At 43.6% G+C, this 22,686-nt stretch overlaps 2 protein-coding genes across 2 annotated transcripts in view; both read left to right on the forward strand.

Moving 5' to 3' along the window:
- The first annotated feature begins 12,809 nt into the window (after positions 1–12,809).
- Positions 12,810–14,684, forward strand: LOC124687416 (proteasome assembly chaperone 4-like). The gene is made up of 5 exons (XM_047221199.1): positions 12,810–13,001; positions 13,879–13,947; positions 14,041–14,116; positions 14,199–14,263; positions 14,332–14,684. Exons 1-5 carry the CDS (start codon positions 12,819–12,821, stop codon positions 14,422–14,424), a joined length of 486 nt encoding a protein of 161 aa, XP_047077155.1. The 5' UTR covers positions 12,810–12,818; the 3' UTR covers positions 14,425–14,684.
- Positions 14,685–18,269: 3,585 nt separating this feature from the next.
- The window catches only part of LOC124687417 (2-oxoisovalerate dehydrogenase subunit alpha 2, mitochondrial-like), a 34,859-nt gene continuing 30,442 nt past the window's right edge, over positions 18,270–22,686 (forward strand). Inside the window, exon 1 of the mRNA XM_047221200.1 lies at positions 18,270–18,515. Within this exon, the coding sequence (XP_047077156.1) occupies positions 18,270–18,515 (246 nt within the window). The remainder of the gene's footprint in view (positions 18,516–22,686) is intronic.

The raw sequence follows: 22,686 nt of genomic DNA on the forward strand, positions 1-22,686 counted from the left end.
TGAGGTTAGTCTGTATATTTATTTGTTATTTAAGCAATGAGGTTGTATGTCAATTTAAAGAACGGTCAGGCCACTATTTGTAATTTTCTATGCACATGACCAAAATTTCTTATGTTTCACATGGCCTTAAAAACATTCGTTTTATCAGGAAACAAGTCCATTCTTTAACGGTCAAAAGTATTGCTCAAGTTTATTCTTTAGCCTTGAACTCCGTAAATTTACCCATTAACTTTAGAATTACATGTTGGAGGTCGGCGATAAACCTACCGGCGGCGCACGTGCGGACATAGTCTGTGAAGCTGTTGAAAGGACACTGTTGAAAGGACACGGATGTCGCCTACGGGGGATGAATAGGCGATTTAAAACTTTTACGAGATGGGCTTAACAAATGCGGAATAAAACTAGCGTTTACTTTGTCAAGCCCAAAGCCTATATACTATTGTTCACCTATGTGCACCAACAACTTATTCTAAGCAATGGTTCACCTATGTGCACCAACAACTTATGCTAAGCAATACAAGCAAGTATGTGATAGCAAGATATATATAACTTCAAGCACGATGGCTATCACAAGGTAAAGTGCATAAGTAAAGAGCTCGGGCATAGAGATAACCGAGGCACGCGGGAGACGATGATTTATCCCGGAGTTCACACTCTTGCGAGTGCTAATCTCCGGTGGAGAGGTGCGGTTGCTTAGTGCTCCCGAACGCCACAAGAGGCTCACCTTGAGGTGTGGTTGCTCGATGCACACCAACGCCACAAAGGCCTCACCCCAAGATGCGGTACTCACACCACACCCCCGAACGCCACGAAGGCGCCTCACCTAAATCTCCGGTGACCCTCGCCACAAAGGCCTAGGTCACGGTTCCACTAAGGGATTTCCTTCGAGGCGGAAACCGGGCCTTACACAAAGATTGGGGCACACATCCACAACTTAATTGGAGGCTCCCAACAAACCGCCACAAAGGCCTAGAATTCGTCTAGGGTTCCAAGAACCCAAGAGTAACAACCTTCTTGCTTTCACCACCACGAATCACCGTGGAGAACTCAAACCTATGCACCAAATGCAATGGCAAGAACACCACAAAGATGCTCAAGTCCTTCTCTCTCAAATTCCAACAAAGCTACAAAAGCTATTGGGGGAACAAGAGAGGAAGAACAAATAAGAGGAGGAACACCAAATTTCTCCAAGATCTAGATCTAGTGGATTCCCCTCACAAAGAGAGGGATTTGATTGGTAGGAATGTAGATCTAGATCTCCTCTTCCTTTTCCCTCAAAAAAATTCAAGAAGCATAGGAGGAGTAGAGGGAAAGGGAAGCTCTCAAGGTCAACAATGGTGGAGAGCACTTAGGGGAAGAGGTGGCTGCCCAAGGAGGAAGAAGGGGGGCTTAAATACCCCCTCCCATCGAAATATGACCGTTTGGGTGTGCTCAGGCCGGATTTTCCGGGCCGGATATTTGCAAAATATCCGGGCCCCAAAAAACGGCTAAGGACATGAGAAAACTGCTCTCAGGATGGGGGCCGGACATTTGGCCGGATATTTGCCCGGATTTGTCCAAAAACCGGATTTTCCGGGGGCCGGATTATCCGCCCCAAACTTGGGCCGGAATATCCGCCCCCTGAAAACTGGCGTAAACATCAAACCGAAACGGGCATAACTTTAGCATCCGGACTCCGATTTTGATGATCTTGGGCTTGTTTTAAAGCTAGGAACAAGCTCTACAAGATCATGCAGGAAACCATCATAGTACAACAAGGGAGGATAGAAACAAATGATGAAAGGTTTGACCTATCTAAAAAAGACATACCGGTAAAACCTCTAATCTTGAAAATGCAACAAGTTGCCCGTGCAAAAACCATTCTTGATGAACTAGAGCTTGTCATGAGAATAAGCACAAGCTCTAAATCATCACATGGATAAGATCCAAATAATAACCAAGAAAGATGATGAACCAAACTCGAAAACGCAACAAGTGATCTATGCAAAATCCGTTTTCGATGAACTAGAGCTTGTCATGAGAATAAGCACAAGCTCTAAAACATCACATGGATAAGGTCCAAATAACAACCAAGAAAGATGATGCAATGATGCAAAGGTTTGAGCTCTCTCCGAACGATACGATCGAGTTACTCACTCGAGAGCCCTCTTGATAGTACGGCAACTAAACTAAAAACCGGTCTCCAACTACACTATGAGACCGGTGAGAAAGAAACCCTATCAAGAGCAAACCTTATACTTGCGCATTCCACTTGAGCTTGATGACGACGATCTTGACCTCAACAAGATGGAACGCCTTTCTTGCTTGTGCTTGCTTGACGAAGTCTTGTAGATTGCTCCCCCATAAACCACCATGGGAGAGCTTCTTCTTCGGCGCATCTTCGCATAACCATGACCACCATGTGGATTGCTCCCCCATAATCCACCATGGGAGAGCTTCTTCTTCGGCGCATCTTCACATATCCATGATCACCATATGGATGGCAAGACTCAAGCAAAGGATCTCTTCGAGATGGCTCATCTTGAACTTGCACATCATTTCTCCATGGCAAGCTTCAAGCTTATGAACTCTTCGAGTTGGCTCATCTTGAACTTGCACTTCATTTCTTCATTCTTCATCATGTTGATGTCTTGAAGTAACTTGAGGGCTCACTTCATCTTCATCTTCAAGACATACTTGACACTTGATATCCTTCATCAATTTCTTCTTATTGCAACCTTGAAGCCAACATATGGTTCAAGAATTGCCTATGGACAACTCCTACAAATATAACTCAATGCAAACATTAGTCTATAGGGATTGTCATTAATTACCAGAACCACACATGGGGGCTCCATGCACTTTCAATCTCCCCCATTTTGGTAATTGATGACAATCTCTTTGAGAGGGTTTATATAAGGAATTTAAGTAACAAATAAGTTGAATATATAGAGCAAACTCCCCCATAATATATGCATGTGTGAATGATCTTTACTTTCATTGCATATATTGGCATTCAAAGCCTAGTGGAGTTTCCTCTAAATATTCAACTATGCAAAGCAACAAGATGCAATGCAATAAAGGCACATGCTTAAGCACAAAGCAAAGACATAACCAAATTCCTTAAACCCTCCAAACTTCTCCCCCATTGGCACCAATTGCCGAAATGGGTGAAAAATTTAGAAGGCCAATATAGTGAGAGTTCCTCCATAGCGTGTGCATTTCTCATAATTTGAGTGGAATCAAATGCACATATCCAATGACGAATATTCGGAAGGAATCACACTATAGATAGGATCAAAGATTGCAAAAAGATAACAAAGTCAAGAAGCTTCAACAAATGAAGCAAGCAACCAAATGAACCACAAAGAGGATACCAAAAGAAAGATAGATATTATGATAAGATCAAGAAGATTGCTCTAAATAATATGAGGAAGCTCCCAAGGTTTGTGCACAAAACTAGACAATTTGCATTGGAGTATAAAGTGCACAAACATGGAATCATCACTCCCATAATATCATTCAAAAACAAAAGATACCAAGTGAATCAAACTCTAATGATCACCACAAGATAGTGCTCTAAATCAAATGAGGAAGCTCCCCAAGGTACATGCATAAATTAAAATGTTGTATTTGAATACAATATGCATAACATGGAATCCTCACTCCCTCATTTAAAACACAAACATTTGTAATAGATCATAGATAGAAAAGTAAGCTAAACACTTGCAACAAACAAATAGTTGAGCAACAAATAAGAGGCACCATAATAAAAAGGCTCAACCAAGAGGATATGTGAAAGGCATGATAAAGCATATTATAAGACTATTACAAGGATGAGCAAAAAGCATCATCATAGTCTTCAAAGAATTATATTTCTTAGCATGACCAATCAACACGCAATAATAAATAAGATATCAAAAGGAGATGTATCATCTCTTATGTGTATAAGTTTCTCTAAGTGGGCAATATCACAAAGATATTTATCCACAAAGAAACATGCACACATAAAATAGATACGCAAGAAAAATAGTATGATATCCAAGACGAAGTCATGCAATATACCAATAAGAATTTTTGCTTAATAGCATGGCCAAAGGCTCAATTTTATCTTATTGTACATTCATGAACTTCAACCACAAACAACTAAAATACATCACAAATATCAACAAGGGATAGAAGATAGTTGGGATGCATTTGAGAAAGGCAACAAGTATCACAAACGGGGATACCAAAAGAAGTAACTAAATTTGCACTTTCATCTATATTGCACATGTGAGAGCCTTGAGGAATTGATATGCAACAAAATTTCTAGATAGGCATAGTTGGGATGGATGAATCATGAGCATGATTTAAAATACTTCCCAACAAATGCACTCATCTCAAATTACTCACATTCACAATAAAGAGGTTTCATTAAGACTTTTGCAAGAAGCACAACATTTGCAAATCAATAGATTCATGCCAAGATGCAACCATAAGGTTGGATACAAGAAAAGTATGCATGAGAAGATACTTGTTACCAAGATAGCATTGGTGTGGATGTAGTAGATATGTGTTCGTTGATCATCCTAGCTTGCCTCACGTTACCATTGAGTCACCACTTCTTTCCAAGAGTGAGACAAGCATTCAATGCATATCCATTGTACCTAACACAAAGGTAAGTACAAAATGGTCCCCAAACTAATTGGGTCCGAAGTAGTTAGACACACTACAACATATAGGACAAACTCCACAATTCTATGTGCATATAGATATGAAATTGAATTTCATGCACATCTTAGCCAAATTAGGATTTGATGGAGTTTACCCTATATATTGGATCAAAGAAAGTGACACATGCCATAAGATATACATATATTAAATATGCATGCACAATACTTTCAAGAACCAAAGGAAGATACAATTTGGACAAAACACCAAATAAACCAAGAGACAATGGTTGTCCAAATTATATCAAAGAATCAAATCAACATAAGATTGACTCCAAAGACTTATCTCATTATAAGAAGCTAATTAAACCTAAACACAAAGGAATGAGATAACCAACTCCCAAGAGAGCAAGGTTCCAACAAATAAACCAAACCCTCGAAACTTTTTATGATGGCACAAAGTACCAAAAAGAAAAAATTTATGTCTCCCAAAACCAAATTTTTGATAAAGATCAAGAGATGTTAAGCATTCTAATAATATAGAAGAGCTCCCCAAGTTTGGTGCATTATCTAGGATTTTTATATGAATATAAAATGCACAAAACTAGGATCATCACACTACCTATATCTTCTAACAATGCTAAGAAAGTTTGAATAGACAACTTAGATCCATAAGATGCAAGGAAGACACATGGGAGTCAAAGCACAACAAATTCATGGCAATAAATAAGGCAATATAAATACAAGTGCCAATGTAGATATGATCAATAATATCTACCTCATAATTGATTACCAATTGTCCTAGGACAAGAGGTATTAGGTAATATTTTCCTGTGGTAGTTTGTAAGTATAAGTAAGATCATATTTACAACGAACAAAGCATATGGTAAAAGATAAGAGTTAACCATCATGCAAAGATAGTTTCTTGATAGCTTCATTTAGTCATACCAACATGCAAGGCAATTAATAGTATTCATACCAACATGCAAAGCAATTAATAGTATTCATACCAACATGCAAAGCAATTAATAGTATGACTTGAAGCACATGGTTTTCCAAAAATGTATTGAGGGACACGTTGTGAAAAACCATGCCAAGAAAAACTTCCACAAATAAGATCCACAAAGATATTAGCAATGAAGCCATTTAAGCAAATTGGAGCTTGTTTGAGCAAACATGCCACATAGGAGAGAGATAATTTATGGTATCAATTCTATGTGACACAACCTCAAATGTTCACATTTTCTAGGCTTGTAATATGCACAAAGCTTATTACTCCCCCATAATGTGATAAGGAATTTATTTTCACAAGAGGCAAATAAGATCCAAGTAGAGATATTAATGGACATTAGAATTTGAATTTCTCATGAAGATGACATACCACATAGCGACTAGATAATCTCGCAATATCAATTCTAAGTGATATTCCCCATGTACACACATTGTTTAGGATCATGAAATTCCCAAAGGAATATCACTCCCCCAAAATGGGATTGTCCATTAATTGCTCATAAGAGCCATATAAGATACAACAAGATGCAAAGAGGCTCCAACACAAACACAAATACATGGTGTGCAACCCAACATGCATAGACTTGATTTCTCAAGCAAAACTATTAGGAAGCACAACATATACAAACACATGTTAGGAACAAAACTAACACATGCAAAGGGGCGAGTAACTTTCAATATAAATGAGTTGAGAACATGTTACCGCAAGGAGGAACATTGGATATATGATAGTAGCAAGATAATCAAAAGACTTGGCTTGATATAATATAAATGATGAAGATCCCTTAATTCTTCATGATGTAGCCAAGTCTCCAATGCCCTCCAACAAGCACCTATTTATCAAGTTTTGGATTGTTGGTCCCCAACTAAGTTGGGTCCTAAGAGGTTAGTCACAATAGGCTTGGCAACCCAAATGGTTCTTTTCTTGACACCACTTTGAGCACCAACAAATTTGGCAAACACATTGCCACCCTCATCCTTACGAAGAGAATAAACATCATCAATGGTGATAGAGTTGGATGAGGTACCAATAGTGCAAAAGGAGGAGATGTGGCCCTTCTCACGGCATATGTAGCAAGTTCTTTTCTTCTCCTTCTTCTCACTAGATTTCTCCACAATGGGAGCATTGGCTTGATTCTTCTTGGGAAGTGGCATTTCTTCAACTTGAGGTTGAATATGAGTTTGAGCGTGAGGCCGCTTCCCTTTTTGCTTCTTCTTCAAAGGGCAAGATCTAACATGGTGCCCTTCAATTTTGCACTTGAAGCAAACAATCTTGGCCGGGTCTTTGACTTGTACTTGGCCCTTCTTCTTGTTGTTGTTGTTGTTGTTGGACTTGTTCTTGTTGTTGGATTTGAATCCAAGTCCACTCTTGTCATTGGGGGATTGTTGCACACTTAACATCGTGTCAAGTTTGCATTTCCCTTCATGACTCTTTACCAAGTCGGTCTTCAAAGAAGTGACTTGGGCCTTGAGCTCTTTGATTTCCTCTACATGGTTAGTAACAACACAAGTACTAGAGGAAGTAGAACCTTCATTGTTAGAGCAACAAGGCAAGGAAGATAATTCATCACAAGATTTAGCAATACTATGAGTGGATGAATTACTAGGACTAGCACATGGCAATATAGCATTTTGGGTAGTAGTGCTAGTATCCACATGAGGCTCACAAGGTGTTTCCTTTGATATGATAGCCTCATGAGCTAACTTTAGCCTATCATGAGAAGCTAGAAGATCCTCATGGGAGCTAGAAAGCTTTCCATGATTTTCTTCCAATTTCTCATAATTTCTAGTTAGCAACTCAAGTTGAGCCCTTAGCTCAACATTCTCCTTCAAGATAGATGCTTCACAAGAAGTAGAGTTAGTAGCACAAGCATCATCACAAGACATATTAAGAAGAGAGGGTAACATAGCATGCTCTTTTAAATATGAAGCTTGTAGTTGCTCATATGACTTGGTGAGGATAGAGTGTTCGCTCTCCAAGGCCTTGTGGGCCTTGTCTAGATCATCTAGATCCTTAACAAGTTTATCATGACCAACACCAACTTTGGACTTTTCATTTTTAAGCAATTTTAATTTAGCTTTAGCATGGTCTCTTTCTTTAGTGAGTTTAGCAAATATTTCATTTTGAGACACCTCAAGGGTTTCAAGTTGCTCCTCAAGAGAGGCTACTGGTCTCTTGTTCTTCTTCAAGGTCATTCTTCAATGATGCTACATCATCGGCATACTCTCGTTCAAGAGCACCCTTTTATCAATGGTGTTCTCATGCATCCAAATAAGTTTTTGGCTCTCAATAGCGGTAGTCAAGATTTCAAAGAAGTGAGAGCTAGCAATTTTATCTTTGTAAAGAACCTTGAATACACTCTCACCTTTAGCGCGTAGAGAGACAACCCAATCCTCTTCTTCATATTCATCCTCATCCTTATCACCACGAGAAATATTAGGTTCCATGGTAGGAGGTACCGTGGAACCCTTGGCCATAAGGCATATATGAGGACCGTGAGATAAAGATGAGGAGTTACTTGAGGCTCCTTTCAAGATCTTGTCTTGACCAATAGAATCTTTGGTTTCCTCTACATTGTTAGCCACACAACAACTAGAGGAAATAGAAGCATTTTTATCATGGCCACAAGACAAATGCAAGCATATCATCATGAGATTTATTCAAGCAACTTACACATGATATGCAAGGACTATCAACACAAGCATGTAAATCATTTCTAGTGCTAGATGTGTTTAAGTCCAAAGATGAAGCATTGCAATGAGATAGAGATGAAGAATCATCAATAGTAAGCTCAATATCAACATTGCAATTTTCATCACCACTCATCATATCATTACCTTGTGTCTTACCACACTTTGGTGAAGTGGATGAAGATGAGAACTCATCACGGCCGGAAGTGGAAGCAAAACAATCATCCTCAATGATATTGGACACATCATATTTATCTTGAAGCTTTGTCCATAATTCATGAGCGCTCCCAAAAGGCATGATTGAAGAAGTAACTACATTGCTCACAACAATGGAAAACACATGAGAAGCAAGAGCATCGAGGCAAGAGTTTTTCTCCTCCTCAAGAGATAAATTTTGAGGATCCTTAGGAGAAGAAAAACACATGTCAAGAAATCGCTCCATGTCCGGGGACATACGCCGCAAAATAGTAAGCACATAATTTTTTCATAGATCATAATTTGTGCCATCAAATATAAACAAGTTATTGTGCGCTAATCCCCTAACCGACATCTTTAATCTCAAGGCGGTGAAGCCTAAGAATGAGAGACCTTGCTCTGATACCAATTGAAAGGACACGGATGTCGCCAGAGGGGGGGGGGGTGTGAATAGGAGATTTAAAACTTTTACGAGATGGGCTTAACAAATGCGGAATAAAACTAGCGTTTACTTTGTCAAGCCCAAAGCCTATATACTATTGTTCACCTATGTGCACCAACAACTTATTCTAAGCAATGAGTTCACCTATGTGCACCAACAACTTATGCTAAGCAATACAAGCAAGTATGTGATAGCAAGATATATATAACTTCAAGCACGATGGCTATCACAAGGTAAAGTGCATAAGTAAAGAGCTCGGGTATAGAGATAACCGAGGCACGCGGGAGACGATGATTTATCCCGGAGTTCACACTCTTGCGAGTGCTAATCTCCGTGGAGAGGTGCGGTTGCTTAGTGCTCCCGAACGCCACAAGAGGCTCACCTTGAGGTGTGGTTGCTCGATGCACACCAACGCCACAAAGGCCTCACCCCAAGATGCGGTACTCACACCACACACCGAACGCCACGAAGGCGCCTCACCTAAATCTCCGGTGACCCTCGCCACAAAGGCCTAGGTCACGGTTCCACTAAGGGATTTCCTTCGAGGCGGAAACCGGGCCTTACACAAAGATTGGGGCACACATCCACAACTTAATTGGAGGCTCCCAACAAACCGCCACAAAGGCCTAGGAATCCGTCTAGGGTTCCAAGAACCCAAGAGTAACAACCTTCTTGCTTTCACCACCACGAATCACCGTGGAGAACTCAAACCGATGCACCAAATGCAATGGCAAGAACACCACAAAGATGCTCAAGTCCTTCTCTCTCAAATTCCAACAAAGCTACAAAAGCTATTGGGGGAATAAGAGAGGAAGAACAAATAAGAGGAGGAACACCAAATTTCTCCAAGATCTAGATCTAGTGGATTCCTCACAAAGAGAGGGATTTGATTGGTAGGAATGTAGATCTAGATCTCCTCTTCCTTTTCCCTCAAAAAGATTCAAGAAGCATAGGAGGAGTAGAGGGAAAGGGAAGCTCTCAAGGTCAACAATGGTGGAGAGCACAAAGGGGAAGAGGTAGCTGCCCAAGGAGGAAGAAGGGGGCTTAAATACCCCTCCCATCGAAATATGACCGTTTGGGTGTGCTCAGTGCCGGATTTTCCGGGCCGGATATTTGCAAAATATCCGGCCCCAAAAACGGCTAAGAACATGAGAAAACTGCTCTCGGGATGGGGGCCGGACATTTGGCCGGATATTTGCCCGGATTTGTCCAAAAACCGGATTTTTCCGGGGGCCGGATTATCCGCCCCAAACTTGGGCCGGAATATCCGCCCCCGAAAACCGGCGTAAACATCAAACTCGAAACGGCATAACTTTAGCATCCGGACTCCGATTTTGATGATCTTGGGCTTGTTTTAAAGCTAGGAACAAGCTCTACAAGATCATGCAGGAAACCATCATAGTCCAACAAGGGAGGATAGAAACAAATGATGAAAGGTTTGACCTATCTAAAAAAGACATACCGGTAAAACCTCTAATCTTGAAAATGCAACAAGTTGCCCGTGCAAAAACCATTCTTGATGAACTAGAGCTTGTCATGAGAATAAGCACAAGCTCTAAATCATCACATGGATAAGATCCAAATAATAACCAAGAAAGATGATGAACCAAACTCGAAAACGCAACAAGTGATCTATGCAAAATCCGTTTTCGATGAACTAGAGCTTGTCATGAGAATAAGCACAAGCTCTAAAACATCACATGGATAAGGTCCAAATAACAACCAAGAAAGATGATGCAAGGATGCAAAGGTTTGAGCTCTCTCCGAACGATACGATCGAGTTACTCACTCGAGAGCCCTCTTGATAGTACGTCAACTAAACTAAAAACCGGTCTCCAACTACACTATGAGACCGGTGAGAAAGAAACCCTATCAAGAGCAAACCTTATACTTGCGCATTCCACTTGAGCTTGATGACGACGATCTTGACCTCAACAAGATGGAACGCCTTTCTTGCTTGTGCTTGCTTGACGAAGTCTTGTAGATTGCTCCCCCATAAACCACCATGGGAGAGCTTCTTCTTCGCGCATCTTCGCATAACCATGACCACCATGTGGATTGCTCCCCCATAATCCACCATGGGAGAGCTTCTTCTTCGGCGCATCTTCACATATCCATGATCACCATATGGATGGCAAGACTCAAGCAAAGGATCTCTTCGAGATGGCTCATCTTGAACTTGCACATCATTTCTCCATGGCAAGCTTCAAGCTTATGAACTCTTCGAGTTGGCTCATCTTGAACTTGCACTTCATTTCTTCATTCTTCATCATGTTGATGTCTTGAAGTAACTTGAGGGCTCACTTCATCTTCATCTTCAAGACATACTTGACACTTGATATCCTTCATCAATTTCTTCTTATTGCAACCTTGAAGCCAACATATGGTTCAAGAATTGCCTATGGACAACTCCTACAAATATAACTCAATGCAAACATTAGTCTATAGGGATTGTCATTAATTACCAGAACCACACATGGGGGCTCCATGCACTTTCAGCTGTGGGCTGTGGCAGGCTCTCATCTCGCGTCGTGCACGCGGAGGAGGCACTGGATCGGCAGCGGCGATCTTCAACTGGTAGCGGGGCTGGTCGGGTGTCGGTGTGGTGGGGTTCAGGGTGGGATCCGGGTGGCGGCCTCGGGGCGATGGTTATGCGGCGCGTCGTCCCTGGCTGCGTTGTTGAGAGACTTACTTGGTGTTCGTGGTTTCGCGACAGCAGTATGCAAGTTGGGGTGACATCACAAGTGAAGTTCATAGTCTTACTTTTAGGGTGAAAATTTAAGGTCTTATCTTAATTGGTTGTGTCTGGCAATGACCTTTTTTTTAGCAGAGGCAATGACCTTGTTGAAATCATTGTTTTGAGAGCGGAGACTATCTTCAGGATGAAAACCTAAAATCTTTGATTGAGCGACAACAACGCTTGTGCATGGTTCCTTTCTTTGAGCCATCATTTTTTAAGAGCGTGAAGTTCAGGTGTTGTTTTGGTGGTGAATGTTTTGTTGCTGGTAGACCGGAATACGTAAGTCTTTTGTTTTCTTAGTTTGTTTTTATTCTTTTTTGATTATGTGTATCCGTACTACTACTATTAGGTTATTGTATTTTTGCAGATACCGGGTGTAGTTGGTATCCCTCGATATTAATATAATCTCTTTATCGAAAAAATTACATGTTGGCACTTGACACGACGGCAAATGGTAAAAGCAAAAAACATTGGAAAATCTGAAACTTAAAATGGTTAATGAAGAATTTAAAACACAAAAATGTATAGTTAATCTAGAAAAAATTGAGGTTATCGCGTCGTAAGATTCAGTCTTTTTTTTATTACAGTGTTTTAACTTTTTTTAGTTGGAAGCTCTTTGGATTTGGGAGCACCCGATGCCTGAATTGCGTCTACTTTCGCCCCCAAACCCAAACCCACACAGGTCACGCTCGCGGCACCCCCAACCCCGGCGGCACCCGACGCCGTCCCTTCCTCCTTCCACCTCGCTCCGGCGCTTCTTCTTCTTCCCCCGCTCTACCGGGCTGCCACCGGAGCGAAGGTCCACCCGGACGCGTCCCGGGCCCTCTCTTCCTCACCCGACCGATCTCTTGCTCCGACCTACCCTAGCTCCTATCAGCCGCCGCCGTAGCTCAGCATCTCCTCCGACGCCTCATCGCATCTCTCACCCGCGCCGACGCTCCCCTTCTGCTACCTCCCCCTCCCCGTCCGCCCCGCAATCTTGAACAGGCTCTCGAGGTACTTCATGAGCTTCTACAGTTTTACGAAACTCATCCAGCGATTTCTTAAACCCGTACTAATCGACCCCTCAAATTATATTTGCGTGCGCATCTAGATCCGCCGCCGCATCATGGCTTCAGAGGAGCTGGGGGCGAGCCTGTCAGATTTGGCTCTGGGCTCGCGAGCTCCGACGGCCGGCCAGGTCGGTCCTTCGGGTGGCCCGTCGTCCGACGGGGGCACGCAGGTCACTTGCTTCACGGAGGACCTGCACGACGTCACGCTCCATTTTCAGATCATAAGTTTCTCTAAACAGGTATGCACCAGGTCTCCCCCATTGGTAACTGTTTGCCAACCCAATTTGACTCCCTAGCAAACTGGAGTTGCGTAAATTCTGAAATGTGAGTGTGCGATTAAAAGCATTGCCATGTCTGTATCAAACTCATAAACATTTGCTAAGTCAGACATTGTTCAGTTTGTGGTCCCCAATTCCTTACTTCCGGACTTTGGCCTTGAAATTAAATTTGCATCGAAATCTCACTCAAAAGCAAAGACATCTGGAGCAAGATTTGTGCAAGACATATGGAATAGTAATCTTGTAGCTTTAAGAGGACAGCATAGAAACCTAAGGGGAGTAATTCTGGTGCAAATCTGCACATGTTGGTACACCAATTTGAGCCATTAAGAATGACTCTGTATGCTGAGGCGAGAAGAAAAAACATGTCACAACACGGTGAAAGGATGATGTTCCACTAGATGTACACTCAAGTCAAGTTGAGGTCAGGGGGGAAAAACATGTCATAAAGCTGCCAGAGGAAGATGTTCTACAAGGTGTCCATGTTCAGTTTCAGTTAGTAAAGCAAGTAATTTGGAATAAGAAGCTCTGAACTTATCTTTTTTTTTTGACCTGGAGTCTTATTTGTTTGTCATAACATTATTAAATGAAGCATGGTAGTGTAAGCGTTAGTCATTATCGCCGCGTGAGTTAAGCTTCAGATAGTTTTGACTTTCGATAAATGTAAGAAAGGCTTATGGCGCCTCTTTAGTTTCTACACAAAAATATGGAATATGATGGTGTTCCCTATTTTGTTTTGAATAATCCATATTTATTCACAATATTATATAATCTCCATTCTACTCTTTGTCAAAAAAAAAAAGTGTTATATGCTTTGAGCCTCTATTTTCTCATGCAGATCTATGCATGGGTAGGATGCAACTCTGCAAAGTTTGGCCATTTATATGCTGCTGCAAGCACTCGCCCGGTAACAAGCAATCATTATATCCATAAGAACTGGTGTATATTTATTTCTGTTGAGACTGATCAGTGCACCATGTGTGTTTCATGTTCGTTGCAGGGTAACGGAGTGAGTGTCACATCTGTACTTGGAGGAACATCTGATAATACTGGTTTAAGCATGGCCCGCCGCTTAGGTACTGCAATATCTGCTTCAGTTGACCCACCTTCAGCATATTAGCATGAAAAACAGTAAGCTTATGTCACCTCATGTTTCAGTGCTGAAGACAGGTCTAAATATAGTTCTAGCGTGTAACATTCCGAAAGACAGCCCCATGCTTGAGGTACTAACTGACTCATCTTTTTGTTAGGAATTGCCAAGTTTTATATCTAATAGGATGACGTTTTTCAGGCTGCTGCGGAGAGGAAACTTGTAGAGAAGCTGAGAACTTTAGGCTATATCAGATCCAAACCAGGAGAGGCCAACACTTCCACAACAGCCTAATTGATACTCGTGAGCTGCCATGTCACTGGTAGAGAAAGTTAGCATGCTTTGTAACCGGTATTGTGCTTTGTTTAGTTGATTGGACATGACACTGATGTGTTTGAAACACTTTGAACGCCTAGTATATCCTCAATGGGGTCTTTACTGTGTAGGCACATGGTGCACGATTTACAGCTGCTGCATGTTCACAGAATTATCAAAGCATGTCTGATGCGATACTTTGAATGCAAACTATGTCAGTGTCTGACCTGTGAATCCTATATTGAGGTATTTTCTCACAGAGATTGTACTTTATTGGTCTGGCTTGAGACTTTGAGCCACGCTGTCTATGAAATTATCTTCTCCAGTATTGGCTGATAGATGTGTCAATCTCTTTAGGATCTCTGTTATTTCACTGTAGTTGACGATGCTTGGAATTTTCATGTCTATTAAGGGAATTAAGAGTGTATTTGATGCAATGTTCTTGCGCTTTACCCATCTTTTAATGCTTTAGAAGAAGAGGTTAGTAGATGATTGTAGAGTGCCACTTAATTTGGATGTGTATGTCGAGTCTTTCTTGGTCACCGCGTAAGGTGTGCTAATTCGATGTACTGAGAGCATCTCCAGCATAGTGGCCCGATGCCAACGAATCGATGTGTCCGCCCATTCCAACCCTAAACTTAGGCTAGAAATGCATCGGCGCATGTGTCCTCCTTTTGCCGCCCGGGCCCAGTTGGCAGTGTCTATGCCAACTTCGCTTTCTACGTGCCAATACTGGCGGGCGGCGACCCTATGGCCTACCTCGTGATCAGTGCCGCTTGTTTCGCCTTCTAGGCGTCAGTGCTAGCGGGCGGCGTTGGGCTTCTGCGTCATCATCAATGCCACGACTAGATGGCATGATGGTGCCCTTCCTTTTTTAAGGTGTGTGGTTGCTCTTGCCAGAAACGTCACGTGCCATTGCCGCACCATATTGAGACTACTTCCCTAACCGAGGAAACACATTCGATGGGCAAGTCCTCGCAATGGAAGAAAGGCTAGAACGACTAGGAGGGGGGGGTCCTTGCTCGAAGGCGGCTGCCAAACCGAGCGGAATCGGCGCTACGTCCCCATGGACGAGGCTTGGCACATGTGGGAGAGGGGGACTACCGTGTCGTGGCCCGAGGTCAACCTGCCCGCAGGCTGGCTCCTGCACTCGCATAGGGTGTCTTGCCACCCGTGTCACGGGAAGGGCGATAACGACACGAGTGAGATCCGAATGCACAAGGAAGGTGAGACGGTAGATTTTATGTCAGCTCAACCCAAACGAATTAAAATGGATAATTTTAGTGGTTGACATTGGTAGGACCGCTCTTTTACCTCTAAAGAGAAGGAATGTAGCCATCTTTAGTCATTTTTTCCTTGTCAGCTCGAAATTGTTTTATAGACCTTTTTTTGTAAGGGTTTTAAGGAATGGTGTTTTAAGAGCATCTCTAGTAAATCCCCAATAATTTAGAGGAGGAAATGTCTCGCTAAAAATTAACTTCTCGTATTTGCTCCTCTAAAATTTGTGCGCTAGAACTGAAGGCCAATAACTTAGAGGAGCAAACGTTTTTTCAACATAATTTGCAGATTTGAGCATATTCATACATAACAACATTAACCTAAGATGATTCATAATGCATATAAAGTCACAAAAATTGATAACATCATCTAAAGCTAATAAATTGGAAGTTTTGAAATACAAATTCATAGCACTAGTCATCTTCTTCCTTAAACCTCCTCCACTAGTCATCTTTCTCTTGATACCTCTTCCTATTGTAGCGCATGACAAGAGTCGACCACCTATTCGTTATCGATGGCAAGGATAGACCATCTTCACTTGTTTTTTGGTTAAAGTTTGCATGAAACCCTTCCCAAAATTGCTTCCATGGCTACCTATGCGAAGTATCTCCAACGATTGTTTGATCATGCCATGCGAACTATAAACCGTTGTCCTCATCTTCAGTTCATTTTCCTTCTCTTCTTCTTTTTGCTATAAATTTGAGTGAACAAACATCTTGTTCATCCACCGCACTTCACCAAGTTCTTTACAAACTAAAAAAAGGTAAAAAAAAACATACCTTGGTGTATCCAAGGATCGTCTTCTTCGTCCAACGGCGAAGCTGGGGTAGGGGCAACGGCCGTAGCGTGCGCTGGAGGTGATGGCGGTGCGGTAGCCGGTACCGATGCCGGCGCCGGTGCAACGTGAGCCAGAGGGGATAGAGGTTCGATGAGGTGGCTCCTCGGCAATGCCCACCATGATGGGCTTAGGGTTGACGGAATCCTGCAGGTTAGCACGAGACATCGGATACCAGGCAAGCAAAGAGCGAGATTTACCCAATTCGGGATCTTCGATGAGGTAATACCCTTACTCCTGCATGTCTGCTCTTGATTATAGATGAAATCGATTATAATGGGGCAGCCGAGGGACTGTGTGGTGGTGATCCTGCCGAGAGGCAAGGTTTCTAGAGTTTTGGGTGTGCGCGGTTGTATGCAATTATGAGGTGAGGGTCCGGCATGCCCTCTCCTGGCTTTTACATATATGAGGCTAGGTCCTGAGAGTCATGTACGGATTCGACTACAATACAAAGAGGTTATCAATTTCCAATGGCTAGAATCCATCTCCTTCCATCTTTCCACCGTGCAACCGACATATTGGTCCACCTTGGGTTGCGGTGCTTCAGATGGGCCTCTTGTTGGGCCAAAGGAGGTAGGGTTATGTCGGGTATTCGAAGGGTAATGCCCACATCAAGGTTCCCACACGAGGTGCTTCAACCCTAAATCCAGCGATTGGCTGCGGCGCGAGGAAGAGCAAGCCATACCGGAGGTACGTGGCCACGTGAATCCGGCCGTTCCTCGACAAATCCCGACGGCGCCGGTAGATTTGCTCGAGGCTGCGGCGCTCGATTCGGACGATATAGGATACCGGTGGCTACGCGGAGTGGGTAGGAATGTCGGGGTAACCTACGCGGAGGCGGCGGCGACCAGTTGTATGCGATGAACTGGTCGAGGATCAGTCGGCGGCGATGATGCGGTGCTAGGGGCAAAGTTGGATAAGTAAAATTATAGGAGAGCGGCTGCGGGCGTCAATATTTTAGGGCCACGGAGGCCGATGAGAAAAATTATGCGTCTCTAAAGCCTTTAGAGGATCGGCTAGAGTCGGTTCCAGCTATTAGCGCAATATATTTCCTCCTGTAAACCCGTTTTGTACTTCTGCTAGAGATGCTCTAAAAACTCTACTAAACTGGTTAATGGTACAGTTGGTCTAAAATGTCGACGGGATCATCAGATGATCTAAAATGTAGACTAGGGGGCGGTGTGTTCATTTCAAGTACCCAACCGTCCAAAAGTCACATGATTTTTGGAGAGTTCTCTTCCCTGGCGGTTTTGCTCTGTCGCTTTCCCAAGCTTCACTGCCCATCGTCCGCATCCTAGTACGACGGTCCATGAGACGAGCTGAGCAATGCCCTGGCACGGCGTCACCGGTCTGAGCTCATGCTCATCCCCAATCTACACACCCACCCCGGCACCGGGCCAGCTTCCCATCACTCCCTCTCCCTGCCACCGCGTTTCTCACTCGTCGCTCTCCTGACATCCGTCAGCCGTGCCCGTCTTCTCCTACCTCCAGACTCCTCCCTACACACACTTATCTTTCTAACGCACTTCCAACTTTGCTTCGCTCGTTTCTTCTCTTATCTTCCTTCTCTCGTCTCTATCCAACTCCAGTCTCCACCTCCGCCACGTATAAAATCCACCCACCACCATTGATCGCAGCAGGGAGCGCGTCGGAAGCTCGCATCGCATATAACGTCGTATGAGATTAGCCTGTTTGATGCGTGTACTTACATATGGTTGCGTGGCTTGCTGGGTCGTCGTCCAAGCTGGCGCGCTCTGCCGCCAGGAGGCTCGCCGGCGACCTACGCCGCCGCGGTCCCGATCCGTGGTTACTCAGCTCGTCGACGGTGCCGGCTCGTGGGCAGCTGGCAGGGGACCTCAGGGGGTTCTGCTCCGTCGGGCGCTTCGCCGGAGACAGCACCGCCGCTACCGCCGCCGAGGAGTCGGAGAATGAATTCGCCGGCGGCGATCTGCAGCAGGTATTTGTGCATACTAGTAGTAGGACGGCTGCTAATTGACGTATGTATTCTATAAAATTGTCTAGCACAACGAATGTTCAGGAATCAGGATGGTGCGCCTAGGACCGGGATCGTGTCATCACTAGTAGAAAAAGGACTTCGGGTAATACGAAATCGGAACTAAAGTCTAAAGGCTTCCCTCTTTAGTCCCACAAATTAGAACTAAAGATTTTTCAGGTGGCTGCGATCGCACGCTAGGGCTAGAGGATCTTTAACACCAACTAGGACTAAAAGATGTGTTGGGTTTAGGGTTTATCACCTTTATTTGTGTTTTCCATTTTCATTTTGTGTTTTTCATTCAATTCTTTTTTATTTTGCGTTTCAATTCTTTTTCATTCCAAACAAGTTTTTATGCACATATTCTGCGCTACTACATATTGTACACGTATAAAATATAATTTCTCTTACGATCTGTTGAAATATTGGGCCCACTTTTAGTGGCTCAAATTAGATTTCAGTTTTTCCTATAAATCTCAAAGCCCACATAGTGGCAGCCTTGTGAGTTTGAGCCCAAGTTGGTGGCAGCTCACTAGGGAGTGGCAAGAGGTGGGAAGTTTAGTCCCACATGGAAAGTTGGGAGGAAGTTAGACCACCTTATAAGGTGGGTTGTTCCACCACTAGTAAGTGAGTGAGAAAAGGAGTGCTACACGCGCGCGCTCCTCCTCCTCCTCGCTCGCTCGACTCGACACGTCACGACGCGCGCGCCGCGCTCGTGGTGAGTGGATTGAGCCTCGAGCCGAGACTTTCCTTACTCACAGTTAACCCACGAGTTAGGGTTTCCACCTCTCTCTGCTTGCGCCGCCACCGTAGCCTACTCCATCCCGCGCGCCGACGTGCATCGGCGAACGGGAGAGCAGGTCTCCGGAACCGCTCGTCCTTGCGATCCTGTACGGGAGAGGGTGAATTAGGTTTTTGGGAAGCGCTCGCGCGACTGCTCAAGCTCTTCATCACGGGTCGCCTTCCGTCCAAGTCGGGCGGTGCTGCCTACCGTCGTCTTCAACGCCGTCTACTTCGACCCGTCGTCCCCGTCGTCAACAACGTTGTCATCAACAACGTTACTGCTGCAACATCATCGGCTACACCTCCACCGCCACCTCCACCAGATCGGATAAGTTTACCGGTGTGCACTTTAAGAGGTGGCAGTATAAGGCCATGCTCTGGCTTACTCATCTGAAAGTGTTCGAAGTTACTGATGGTTTACCTGAAGGAACTATATCTGACCAAGATCAGAACAAGTTCAAGGAAAACAATACTCTCTTCGTCGGATGCGTTCTAAGTATTCTTGCCGATCGTCCGTGTGATGTGTACATGCACTTAACGGATGGTAAAGAGCTCCGGGATGCACCGAATGCTAAGTTCGGTGCAACCGATGCGAGCGATGAACTGTACATCATGGAGAGCTTCCATGACATCGGGATGGTTAACAACCGTTACGTAGTCGAACAAGCTCATGAGATACAGTGCATTGCGAAAGAGCTTGAACTCCTTAAGTGTGCCTTACCTGACAAGTTTGTGGCTGGATGCATCATCGCTAAGTTGCCCCCTTCATGGGGGAACTTTGCCACAACTCTCAAACACAAGAGACAGGAGATATCGGTTGAAAATCCGATAGCATCTCTTGATGTTGAGGAGAAAGCTCGGGCTAAGGATAATACCGAGAAAGGAGAGGGTCGAGCCTAGCGCCAACATGGTGCGGAAGAAACCCTACAGCGAAGAACAAAGGGAATAACAAGCCCTCTTTCAATAAGCCTATGAAGACTACAACCTTCAAGAAGAAGAAGATGATAAACAAAGCGGATCCGAGCCGCTTTACGTGTGGAGAGACCGGCCACTTTTCTAAGGACTGTCCGAGAGAGGGCGAGACCGCAAGAAAAAGGCGAGGCAAGTCAACACGGTGACCGCTAGCAATGTTGATGGGTACGGTAATCTCTTTACTCGTTCTTTCGGTATTTCAATCTCCATGTTGGTGGATTGATACAGGTGCTAATGTTCATGTGTGTGCTGACATATCCATGTTCACTTCTTACCAGGTCGCCCGGGATTCTTCCGTCTTGATGGGGAATGGGTCACATGCTTCGTTCGTGGTGTTGGCACGGTAGATCCGAAGTTCACTTCGGGGAAGATCGTGCAGCTGAGGAACGTGCAGCATGTCCCTACTATGAACAAGAATCTCGTTAGCGGCTCCCTTCTATGCAGAGATGGGTTTAAGGTTGTTTTAGAGTCGAATAAAGTAGTTGTTTCCAAGTTTGGACAATTTATTGGTAAAGGCTATGAGTGCGGAGGCTTGTTCCGCTTTTCGCTTTCGATTTCGATAATAAGTCCGTGAACCATATTTGTGGCAATGTTAGTGATGATACCGGTGTTTGGCATTCTCGTTTATGTCACATTAATTTTGGTTTAATGTCTCGGCTATCCAGTTTAAGTTTAATTCCGAATTTCACCATTGCCAAAGGTTCTAAGTGCCATAGTTGTGTGCAATCAAAGCAACCTCGGAAGCCTCACAAGGCGGCCGAGGAGAGAAACTTGGCACCTCTAGAACTCATACATTCTGATCTATGCGAGATGAATGGTGTGTTGACAAAAGGTGGAAAGAGATATTTCATGATATTGATTGATGACGCGACTAGATTTTGCTATGTTTATTTGTTGCGAACTAAAGATGAAGCTTTAGACTACTTTAAAATTTATAAGGCCGAAGTTGAAAATCAACTAGAGAGAAAGATCAAGCGTCTTAGGTCGGATCATGGTGGCGAATATTTTCCTAAAATCTTTGATGAATTCTGTGAGGAACATGGCATTATTCATGAGAGGACGCCTCCCTATTCACCCCAATCAAACGGGGTTGCCGAGAGGAAAAACCGCACGCCGACCGACTTGGTGAATTCCATGTTAGCCACTGCTGGTTTATCTAAGGCATGGTGGGGGAGGCTTTATTGACTTCATGTCATGTACTCGAATAGAGTTCCTAACAAGAATAAAGATAAAACCCCTTACGAGGAGTGGGCTGGAAGAAAACCATCACTTTCGTATTTGCGCACATGGGGATGTTTGGCGAAAGTCAATATTCCAATTACTAAGAAGCGCAAACTTGGACCAAAGACAGTGGATTGTATTTTTCTAGGTTATGCTCCTCGGAGTGTAGGATATAGATTTTTAGTAGTTCAATCCGAGGTACTCGATATGCATGTTGATACTATTATGGAATCTCGTGATGCAACATTTTTTGAGAATATGTTTCCTATGAAAGATATGCATAGCATTGCTAGAATTTCTACTCGAGATAATTCCTGAGTCTAGTACATCTAATGAGTATTTTGAACAATCACATGAGAATGTTACTGAGAAGGATGACAATGAAGTTCCTAAACGGAGCAAGAGACGAAGGATTGAAAAATCTTTTGGTGATGATTTCATTGTGTACCTTGTGGATGATACTCCCACGTCCATTGCAGAGGCATATGCATCTCCAGATGCGGATGATCTGGAAAGAAGTCTGTCCATAATGAGATGGACTCGATTCTTTCTAATGGAACTTGGGAGCTATCGAACGACCCCATGGATGCAAGCCTCGTGGGCTGCAAATGGGTGTTTAAGAAGAAGCTAAGACCTGATGGTACTATTGAGAAGTACAAGGCGCGGCTTGTAGCTAAAGGCTACACACGTAGAGAAGGCGAAGATTACTTCGACACCTATTCACCTGTCGCTAGACTTACCACCATTCGAGTACTACCGTCCATGGCTGCCTCCTATGGTCTTATCGTTCATCAAATGGACGTAAAGACAGCTTTTCTTAATGGAGAGTTGGAAGAGGAAATCTATATGGATCAGCTCGATGGGTTCGTAGTAAAAGGTGAAGAAAGAAAGGTGTGCAAGTTGCTGAAATCTTTATATGGCCTCGAAACAAGCACCTAAGCAATGGCATGAGAAGTTTGACAGAACTTTGACTTCGTAGGCTTTGTTGTCAATGAGGCTGACAAGTGTGTTTACTATCGCCATGGTGGGGGCGAAGATGTTATACTTGTGTTTGTATGTGGATGATATTCTGATATTTGGTACAAACATGAAAGTAATACACGAGGTCAAGTCTTTCTTGTCAAAGTGCTTTGATATGAAAGATCCGGGAGAAGCTCGA

This window comes from Lolium rigidum, chromosome 2 (assembly GCF_022539505.1).
Source record: "Lolium rigidum isolate FL_2022 chromosome 2, APGP_CSIRO_Lrig_0.1, whole genome shotgun sequence".
In the NCBI taxonomy this organism is placed as follows: domain Eukaryota; kingdom Viridiplantae; phylum Streptophyta; class Magnoliopsida; order Poales; family Poaceae; genus Lolium; species Lolium rigidum.